This window comes from Aegilops tauschii, chromosome 7 (assembly GCF_002575655.3).
Source record: "Aegilops tauschii subsp. strangulata cultivar AL8/78 chromosome 7, Aet v6.0, whole genome shotgun sequence".
NCBI classification, from domain to species: Eukaryota; Viridiplantae; Streptophyta; class Magnoliopsida; order Poales; family Poaceae; genus Aegilops; species Aegilops tauschii.
In genome coordinates, this window is record NC_053041.3 from 8,426,440 (window position 1) to 8,437,066 (window position 10,627).

General features: G+C 48.0%; 1 protein-coding gene across 1 annotated transcript; it reads right to left on the reverse strand.

Moving 5' to 3' along the window:
• Nucleotides 1-2,036: 2,036 nt before the first annotated feature.
• On the reverse strand, nt 2,037-3,605 carry LOC141026630 (F-box/FBD/LRR-repeat protein At5g22660-like). Its single transcript, XM_073503468.1, has one exon. The coding sequence runs from the start codon at nt 3,603-3,605 to the stop codon at nt 2,037-2,039; it is 1,569 nt and encodes a 522-aa protein (XP_073359569.1).
• Between the last annotated feature and the right edge of the window lie 7,022 nt (nt 3,606-10,627).

The window sequence follows — 10,627 nt, forward strand, 5'->3', positions numbered from 1 at the left end:
CTGCGTATCGCGCTGCCGGTCGGGTCTCCTTCGACGCGAGCTGCGGTGTATCACCCCCAGCGTCGAGGGTACACGGTGACGTGTTCTTGTGCGAACACCTCGGCCATGGGAGACCTACCCGACATAGTGCTTCTCATGACGATGTGCATGTCCTCGCTTCGGTGGTCGCAGCATATCGAGGCCCTGATCACCCGCTTCTTCTTCACGTTGGTCACCATCCTGCTGCAGGCACTCCTCGCCATCGCGCAATAGGAGTAGCCGTCGCCGCCAGTGCTTCCGCCTGGCGGCTCCTCATGGAAAACCTAGCATCCAGTGTTTGTATCGAGGAGGGATTATGTGGGTTATGCGGGCTAGATTCGGGCCTCACGGGATAGTCCGCAAATCCACGTATTTACTTTCTCAACCGTCGGCGTCCACGAATGACATTGTGCGGGATTGATTAAGCGGCGCCGCGGACGGCCCGTTCCAACTTGTAGCCTGAGGTCAGGTTAGTCGAGTTTTAAAAAAATCATGTTTCCAAAACTAATACCCAAAGAAAAAGAAACCCGAAAATTTGGGTACCCGAAATTTCGGGCTCGGCTTTGAGTAATCCCAAATTAGAGGTTTAGAACCATCTTTATTTTTTTATTTGTCGAAGATCGCGACAAAGACAACATTCAAATTCTATCATTTGCAAATTCAGTGGTTAATTAGATACTCTGACTGAATATTCCTTGCATTTTTTCAGCAGAACTAGTTTTGCTAAACATCAGGTCTATATTGTTTTTCTTGGAAATGTTTCCTTCTCCCTTTTGTTGTTGTTAAAATATTAGCCCCCCCCCCCTCCCGCCCCTACACCTCTTTGTGGCTGTAAAGGGCTTACTAAGACGCACTCTAATGGAACTGATTGGACCACCTTGAGTTACATGTTCTAACATGTCAATTCTTCATCTCCAATGATCTTGGACTTGTCATTAATTCTTATACATAGAAGATCTCGGTCGTTTGATAGTATCTGATTCTCTCAAAGGAACTCGGAAAATTCTCCATTAGTAGTCTATCTAATGGGGACATAATCTTTATTCCATCATATTCACAGGTGATAGCCGATCATCCTGCGCTATGCCTGCTCTGGATGAACTGGAGCCGGTTGCAGCAATGGGCCATTGCACGCATAATGCGCCCTCAACAGCAACCCTGCCTCAAGAGCTTATTAACGGATATGAATCTTTGTTTCAGATCGCTCGATAGTAATCCTGAAAATATGGTGAGCCATCGAATGCCTGCAAAATAACACAGTACATTTTAGTAATTCCAATTGAGTCAACACAAGGAAACAGCAACCATGTTTGATAGTACAACGTACAAAACACACAGTAACAAAACTGCAGAAAGGCCAGTGAACATCCCGCAGTCAAGGTTGCAAAAATAACATCACATAGCAGAGAGATGATGATTCAGAAAATCATGGTTGCAAAAGCACCAGGGGAAATACCCATGACCATTCAGCAAGCAGAGTTGCAAAAAACTATTTTAAAACATTGTACATAGCTTAATATATCAATCTGCCGAGCCTTCAAACTTGTTGTATCAGCATATTTGTTTTGTCCCCTAGAGCCCACTTAGCCAGCTTGGAGCAAGGAAATTAACAGTTTGGTAGGGCCGAGTAATACAAGCATGCAGGTCAAAAACAACTTTGTTTACTTAAAAGTACAGCACGTACATTAGTTTTGTCTCTAACATTTTACTAGTAAGCGTATAGTCGTAATAATATGAAATGCCAGTTTTCATGAATGATGAACGTGCCCTCGTGCAGCAGAATATCATAACAAATATACACATTGCATCAATTATATAACCTCCTATCCGATACGCAGTTTCCTAAATATAAGAAGTGCGCCAAGCAATTACAATCTCTTCTGACACTGTGAATGTTCATTCTGTCAAGATGTACAAGCACATTCCAGCCCGAAATACCCCTTTAATAAAATAACAATGTCCGAGAAAAAACACTACATAAACAGGAGTATACGTACCATATTTCCCCTTTTGTAGAGTCACCTCTTAAGAGGTAAGAGAACAAAATTTGTCGCCCCGAACTCTCTCCTACTCGAGTTCCACTTTGCAATTCTGGGATTCATGTGCTCACACAACTTTTCGTCTCCACTGTCAATACGTATTTCTTCAAGAACCATCGCATTCTCGGCGAAAGTTTTTATCAGCTTGACACCAAGACAGTCCTTCTTCTCTAGCTGGAACTGTAAGTCCACTTTCCTCAGGGAGCTCTGCAAGCATGGGAATAAGTAGCGCGGACCTACCATGGCAGCCATCAGAATTTCCTTCCGAGTAGTTCCTTTCTGTTTGTGCCCCCCTTGTTTATTCGATGCATCCTCCTCCTCGTACTTTGCGGTGAGGTTGATTCGGAGGGTAATGAGCACAGGACAGCAGTGGAGCAGGTTCAAGATGGTCGTCACTGCTGCAGTCTTGTCTTTGGTCCAATGTGCTCCATGAAACTCAAGACGCTCGAGGCGACGGAACATCGGCAAGAGCTCAACCTGCCTTGCCTCGCTGAGGACGGCGATATCCTCGAGGTGGTTCACACTCAGCCTCATATCCTTGGTACCAGTGAAGTTCCGAGTGAATTTCCAGAAGGTTTCTAAGTCACGGTTTGGATCCTTTACCCTGTAGCCTTGCTCGAAAAATTCCAGATCCACTTGTTCAAACTCGAGAGGCTGTGGACTGAATGAGTAGGAGCGGAGTGGCCCCTTGTAGCTAAAGCGGCGCAGCCTCATCGCGTTGATCTTCAATCGATCGACGGTCTTCTCGAAGAACCAGCCGTGCCTATGGGGCCCTATCGTCACCTCCCACTCACAAGTGTCAAGCACAAGCACGGTGGTGGCGGGGCATCGGAGGTGGCGCCATGTGGCTTCTATGGCTTCCTCGTGTGTTATGAAGACAGACTCGAGTCGGACGGCAGCGAGCGACGGCGCCGCGTCAATAACGCGTTGGAGGGATCCTAGTTGCTGGGTGCAATGGCTCAGCCTTAGGGAGGAGAGCCGTGGGAGCACGGCCTCCGTGTGGTTGACTAGTACTCCGCTGCAGTTGGTGAGTTCTAGGATCCGCAGTGTCCCCATCTGAAGGGAGTCAAGGGTGACTGTGCAGTTGAATACCTTCCGATTATAGGGGTTGCCGTAAGGATCTTTGGCGACGAGCAGGAGCTCCTCGACGCGGTGCGCCGCCGGGTGGGAGAGCACGACCTCCACCAAGTCTTTGTAGCACGATGCGACCTCGGCATAGTCTGGGAACCAGGTGATTAAAGTGAGCCTCGTGACGGGGACGTCGGCCGCGTTGAGCGCCCCCGTGGCCGCAGAGACCAAGTCGTCGCTCCCGGAGAAGAAGCGGGCGTGCGCGTTGTTGTGCTCGTGCCCTTGTCGTTGGCGGTGTTTCTTTTTCTCGGCGACGCCCGTCTCGAGGTTTATGGCGGCCGAGGAGAGCCAGAGCGGCTCTCGCCAACGCCGGGAGAGCGCGGTTGTGGAGGCAGCCTCCTTGAGTGGGGTGAAGTGGAGGATGCGGCGGAGGAGGTCGTTGGACAGCGAGGACAGCCGGTCCACGCCACCGCCGGCCATCGCCTACGATCGTTGGGGATGCGATGCGATCTTGATCTCGACTGGAGGATTCACGCGTGGTGGATGTATATATATGAGTCAGTTTGGGTCCTCAACGTATTGGGCGGATCGAGCTGAATACAAATCGGACGTAAGTTACTTTCCTTTTTGCACAACAATCTTTTTATTGAGATTCCGTTCGGCCCTCAACAAGTTAATAGAATGTATTTTTCCTTTCAGTGTTAGGGCATGTCCATTGCAGAGTGCTTGCGTAGGCGCTTATGACGAAAAACATAAACATCGTAAAATAAAAAATCAGCTTAGCGCTTTACACGCCAACGCGGAGCGCTAAGAACGGGCGCTAATTAATTCCAAAACCAACAGGGAAAGTGGGCCGCTACATGCATTGTTCAAGTTGGCAGGAAAAAAAAAAAGACAAAGCGTCCGCCTCCAACCTTTGCGCCGATGCCAGGTAAGACGCTAGGATTTGCTAGCCTAACTGCCAATTGGGCAGGATATTAATCCTAGCGTCTCGGCTTAGCGCCCGTCATTGTAGGTGCCCTTACTAACATAAATGCCCGTGCGTTGCAACGGGTGTAAAAAGACACTTCCCTGACCCAATGGTTCAAGCCCCCCCCCCCCCCCCCACCACACACACACACAACAATCAAGCACCTATTTTTAACAGGTACTCTCTTTTTCATTATAATTCTCAAAAAAATATTGTACATGAACAACAATAAATAAACATTTTTTATTATGATTTATACATAGTATTATTTTGCAGGTGTTAAACAATTATAACATAATTTTCTCTCGAGTTATGGACGGGGTAAGACTACGCGTTCATGGGACTATAGCGAGTGGTGGAGGACTAAAAAAATTTGAGGGCGGCGAACTCTAAAGCATAAAAGAAACTCTTTCAACGCAAATTACTAAAATGCACACAAATACTTTTATCAGAAATATACTAAATTCTTTGAAAATCACTCCATTGTCAGGTCATTTTCTCAAAGTGATACTAAAATTTGAAAACAATTATTATCTCTCTCATGTGTCTTATGTTTACCCTTCCCATTCATTTTCCTCTTTTTTCGCCGAAAAACCAGAAACACGGCTCGTGCCACCGCCGGCCTCACACGCTAGTACTATGATGCTAGGGTTTGTGCTCGTGCGTGTTGAACAAAGAACAAAGCAATGCGAACTTTTGATCGATGATAATGGTTGTGGCTCAGTTCATCTGATCGTGCCGATGGCCTAATAAGGTCCACGGCCCAATAACACATGACACGTTGATTTCTAGCTAGTTTACTTTGTTTCCACGATCTTTTTAGCGATCAATCAACTCTATATACATATTTGTCTCAAAAGAAAACTCTATGACTTACGGGATTTATTAGGACACTTTCCTTCATTACCAATTTATTATTACGGGACGGCTTTGCACTTCCCCCCTATCAATCACGGAAATTCCTCCTTTCCTTTCCTATTTTTCTCTATCAATCCCCGAATTCCTCGTTTGCTTCTTTACTTCTAATATTGCAGGAAAGCTTTCCTCCTTTCCTTCTTATTACCGGACAACCCTTCTTTCCTTCTTTATTTTCAAGAAACATGAGACCCACACTTCACCATGTTCTCTAGATGGCTTCCTGATACCCAAGAAAATTGGAAGCGTATATAAATTGAGTAGATTGGATGTCAGAGAGCGAGGTGTGACTATTTAACAAGTTAATCAACCTCTGCTTTTATAGAAAACACAGCTAGCTTGGTTAGCCTGGCTTGGACGGACGAAACGAACGTCGACGGTGAAACTAATAACGGACGAAAATTATGAGGGAAGAAGCGATCCATGCTTTATTATTAGGGAAGGATATATTCAACCATATTAAGATTTTTTTTAAAGATCAGATCCATTATAAAGATTCACCAAAATTACAAAACACCACAAACATAATAAAAATTACATGAAGGTCTATGGATCACCGAACGACTATTGTTGCCGCCAGAACGAGCCGCCGACATGCCGTTGTCGCCGCTCCCATACCGAAGCCCTAGCCCCGACCTTGTCGATGCCAGCTGGAAAGTCTTTGTACACGTGTCCCTAAAAACCAGCGTTTGGGAGCCACAGTCGTTGTTGTTGAATCCATGAATCGATCTGAAAATTTTAACTTCAAATATCGTTGTTGCATATGCACGGCGAGAAACCCTAACCTCGCCGCTCCGAAGAGCTGGCAGGAATCTACGCCAGAGCTACGTCAAATCCGTCCCGATGGATGAACTTGAGGAGGACCATAGCCTGGAAGACTGACTCGAAGAAGAAGCACCGCCATCCGTCCAAACGTCAACTCTGCGAGAACTAAATCCCTACCTATCTACTACCCGGAGACGAGGCACCAGAAATCCCCACCCCGTCGGCGGCGGAGATCGAAGGGAGGAAGGCTTTCCCTAGTCTCCTTGCGAGTGAGGAAATAAAAGCAGTCGTACATCATATTAAGATTTATTTATGACCTCTTTGTGTCATTTGAGCCAATATACTTGGGAAATATGTTTTTTTTTCTTCGACCACCACCGAGGGTCCCCCAGATCACCCGTCTCCTCCATTCAGCACGAGTTCAACTCCCTTCTCAATCTACCAAATGATGCATTGAAGAAGAAGAAAATCGCTTTTGCTTCACCAAAGCAAAAACTGGTTACCACAACAAAAGGAAAAGAACCCGCCGTACAAGAGTTTTGAATGGATGATGTAGGAGAATTTCCTTTTGAACACTTTGTTTTGTAGAAACGGATTCCCATTGCTATGTATGATTTGTTTCTATCCTTCACATGTCAAAGAATTTTCTTAGCTCAAACTTAATAAAAAAATCCAAAAATTAGCTCAGACTTAAGGGGAAAAAAACCCTATCATGTGAACCAAATGACATCTCTTTTTCTATAGAAATTGAGTTACATGCCATCTCATTTTCAATAACTTTCCTATTCATATGATATTTCTATCCTATGAACCAAAAACCTAAAATTCCTATAGAATATAGTACAAAGGAATTCTTAGTGGAAAATTTATATAGGATTTAATCCTACTCCCTCCATTCCTAAAAGTAAGGTGTATTCTGCTTCGTTAAGACATGCATTTGACCACCAATTACTCCATAAGTATGAGGTTATACGGCATGCAATTTGTGTCACTAGATTCATATTCAAAAGTACTTTATTTTATAGTGATTTTGTATCACATAAACCAAATATTTAAAAAGTAATTGTTGGTCAAAAACTTGTTAACAAAATGAGATACACCTTATTTGTCGAAACAGAGGAAGTATGAATCGAACATCCAATATATAAAAAATTCCTAAGGGTTCTAATCCTTCAAAAAAAAATAAGGGAATTCTTCAAAATTCCTACAAAAATCTTTTGAATTAAAGAGCAACCAAGGTGAGTGCTAGAGGCCCAGTTAAGATGGGTTGTCCTGAAGTGAAAGCAAGGCCCACGATCTGTCTTGAGGACTTTTTAGCGGAAGAAAAGGCCCATTCGTACTAGCCTGCCACCTTGGAGGATCCGTGTCGCCGTACAGCCGCGCACCATGTGCTGCTTCCTCCTTCGCCTGCGCAGGTCGCGCGCCACGCACAGCCGGCGGCAGCGCTCTGTCCCAGGAATGTCTCCTCCGTCGGAATCAAGCTCGCCCCTTGAGCCTGCTCTTACCCCGCTCAACCTCCGGCCTCTCTCCTCCGGCCACCGGGAGCAGCACATGGTTGCCAACATTTGTTGAAAATTTCCCAGATTCACTATGATGGTTGTGTGGATTTTTTAGAATTTTTTCATTTTTTTCTGGAAACTTTTTCTTGGCCAAAATTTGAGCCAAAGTGACTGGACGTTGACTGGATGGTCAACTGTCAAAAACCGGTTTAAAATCAGTCAAAACCACCCCAGGGTTGCCTTTTGTCCGGTTTTAAAAGTTCAGCATTGTAAATTAGACGGTTTCGTAGTTCAGGGTTGTGTTTTAGACTTTGATGGTAGTCCAAGGTTGTAATATGGACTTCTCTCTTTCAGATTTGTCATTCCTCTGTACAACGTGGGTTAGTTCTCTTGACAACATGGCCTAATTCTCTGGGCTATATATATACTATGCACCTATAAACAGCCACGGAAGGTACCATCCCAAGGTGGTCTGTTATAAACGTCGTTGGAACGTCCATTTTGGACAAAGTTTTTAGATGAATAATTTATATTATAATTATAATTTATTTGTAAAATAATACTTGGCATCTGTTTAGAGGAATGCGTCAAATCCTAAAATTGATATGTCTAGGTGGATCCTGACCTTTCATCAATGAATCTGAGCTGTTCACATCAGTCCAGTCACCTAGAAAAATCTAAGATCCAGCTGGTCCTTAGTAGTGCCCATGAGAGAAAAATCTCGACTTGGTCCAACCTTGCAAGGCTTTACATGATTATTAGTACTAGTTAGCTCGTGGTTTTGATTTCGTCCAACCCTGTTACTTTGGAAAAGAACTTAAAGGACCAATCCTGCCACAACAACTGATCCCATACTCGCGACCACAAAGCTAGAGTTCTGGCATCTCCCATGCAAACTCATTGGTGACTTCGTCTCTGATACTGCTCGGAACTCTGGCGATTTCATCTGCCTTCCTGTAAGAAACTTCGCCCATCTCCGGCGACTGGCGTGTAGGTTCCGACAGGTCAGTACAAACTAGCACCAAGCTTCTTTTTTCTATGGAACCTTGAAACTGCGCCGCCGGAGACACTGGCGAAGTGGTGGTGGTGCACGCTGCGGAAGGACATGTAGAGGAAGCCGGCGAGGGCCTGGGGCAGCTTCTTGCGGTTGGCTGTATTAGAGGGAGAGAGGGATTTGGTGTAATCGATGTTTATTGCTTGAGCCTCGTGGGCATATATATAGGAGTACATGGTTAACTTGGAGTACAAGACAAGCCGGAACATATCCAAGTCTATCTCGTATTTCCTAATTAAATATAATACTCAACATCCCCCGCAGTCACAAGGTAGCGACGCAGAAGGTGAGACTGGAGAAGAATCCGAAGGCAAGCCGACGGACACCCCCCCCCCCCCAGTCGTAACGGTCGATGCTTCGCGGAGTTGTGGCTGGAGTGGAAACCGGCGAGGTTTCTCAAGCAAGACGGTAGCCCTTTGTGCCGATGTCGATGTAGCCGAGAGCGTAGGGTGGTGTAGCCGTGGCCGAGGTAGCCGTGCAAGGGACGCCGTGGTCGATGTCGAGTCGGGGTGGCCGGTGTCGAGGTAGTCGCCGTGGACCGGGAAAAAGAGCGGCGGCGGCGGCGGCTAGGTCAGAAGCGCGGCGACGGTGCTCGAAGTAGGCGAGGAAGAACCCGACAACGTGACGAGGAGCGGCGCGGACGGTGGCGATCCCGCGCCTAGGGAGGAGGCGCGACGCATACCACGTAAAAATCGACGTGCGGGGACGGCGGAGTGGATCGCGCGCCACGACGCTACGGGCCGAAGGGACGACGCAGCGGGAGCACACGGGTCGGGGCGACGGCGGGGAAGACCTCAGGGCGGTTGCAGGGACCGCGTGCCACACTCGCTACAGCCCGACGAGGCGACGCAGCAGCAGCGCGAGGGTCGGTGCGGCCTCGGGGACGGCCTCGGGGCGGCAGTTGACCGCGGGCCGCGGCACTACGGCCCGAAAAGGCTTCGCAGCGGCAGCACGCGAATCAATGCAGCCGGGAAAAAACCATGGAGCGGCGACGCTGCAGTCCAATGGGATGACGCAGCTGCAACCCGTGGCTGCATCGGTAATATCTGCGGGCACTCGATGACGATCTGCATCTTGTGAAGACAAGATCGAAGACGCAAACCATCGACGAGGTATCCGCGACGTGGGTCACGCGGCTCATACGTGACAGTCTGGCAGGAGCACGAACAGGCAAGGACGCATCGTACAGGCCGCAGGCATGCAAGCGGCACGCACAAGCAGCCGGGCCTGCACACAACGCATGTAGATTGAATCCTGCTTGTGACGTCCAAAACGTCCTCATCCAGGACATTGCATCGATGCATGCAACTAGCTATGCACGTGAGCATGTCACATATGCTAGCCTGGACGCGGACGGAGACGAAGAGTCTAGCCAACCGAGTCGTGGTCGCACAAATCGCGGAGGCGCGCGGGACGACAAGGCGGTGGCTGGTGTAGTCTCAGCCGAGGATGAAGTAGAGGTGCGCGAAGATGTCGACGGAGAGGGCGACGCAAACCGATCTATAGATCGAAAAACCAAAAAAAACACCGATCAAGTGATCGGCAAAAGAGAAAAACCACAATTTACAGATCGGGAAAAAGACTCTCTAGGGCAGCCGACCAACAGGTCGGCGGACGAACCCTAGGTACGGGCGGCGCGGCCCCGGCGGCGGTCATGGAGGCCGACCGCCCCGGGGACGGCGCGGAGTGGAAGCGGCGGGCGACGGCTAGGGTTTGGATCGGTTAGGCTGATACCATATTAGAGAAGAGAGGGATTTGGTGTAATCGATGTTTATTGCTTGAGCCTCGTGGGCATATATATAGGAGTACATGGTCAATTTGGAATACAAGACAAGCCGGAACATATCCAAGTCTATCTCATATTTCCTAACTAAATATAATACTCAACAGGCTGAGTCGGTGATGAGGTCGCACCAGGGTACGGAGACGCACTTGAAGCGGTGGACGGATCTAGCCGGGAGGCGGGAGAGGATCTCCAGGATGAGGTCGTCAATGAACAGGCCGGCCGCCTCCAGTTTCGCCCCCGGATGGCTGTCCAGACTCGAGTTGGTCTTCTTCTCGAGGCTCCTCTCCTTCTCCGGCTGCGCGTCCATGGAGGTGAATCTGGAGGGCGTAGGCAGGGGATCTGCAAAAGGAGAGAGGGAATCATTCATCTGGTTGGGAAAAATCTCCCCTGGTAGTCGGTGAGTCGGGATGGAATGGGTACCTTGGATTGGTTTACGGCGGCGGCGGTTAACGGGGACGCCGGCGGCGGCGCTTCCCTTCCTTGTCGGAGGAGAGTGGGTAAGGTAACACAGGG

Bases quoted from the DNA above. Each gene is read 5' to 3' on its own strand.
- LOC141026630 (XM_073503468.1), bottom strand. From the start codon at position 3,605: ATGGCCGGCGGTGGCGTGGACCGGCTGTCCTCGCTGTCCAACGACCTC.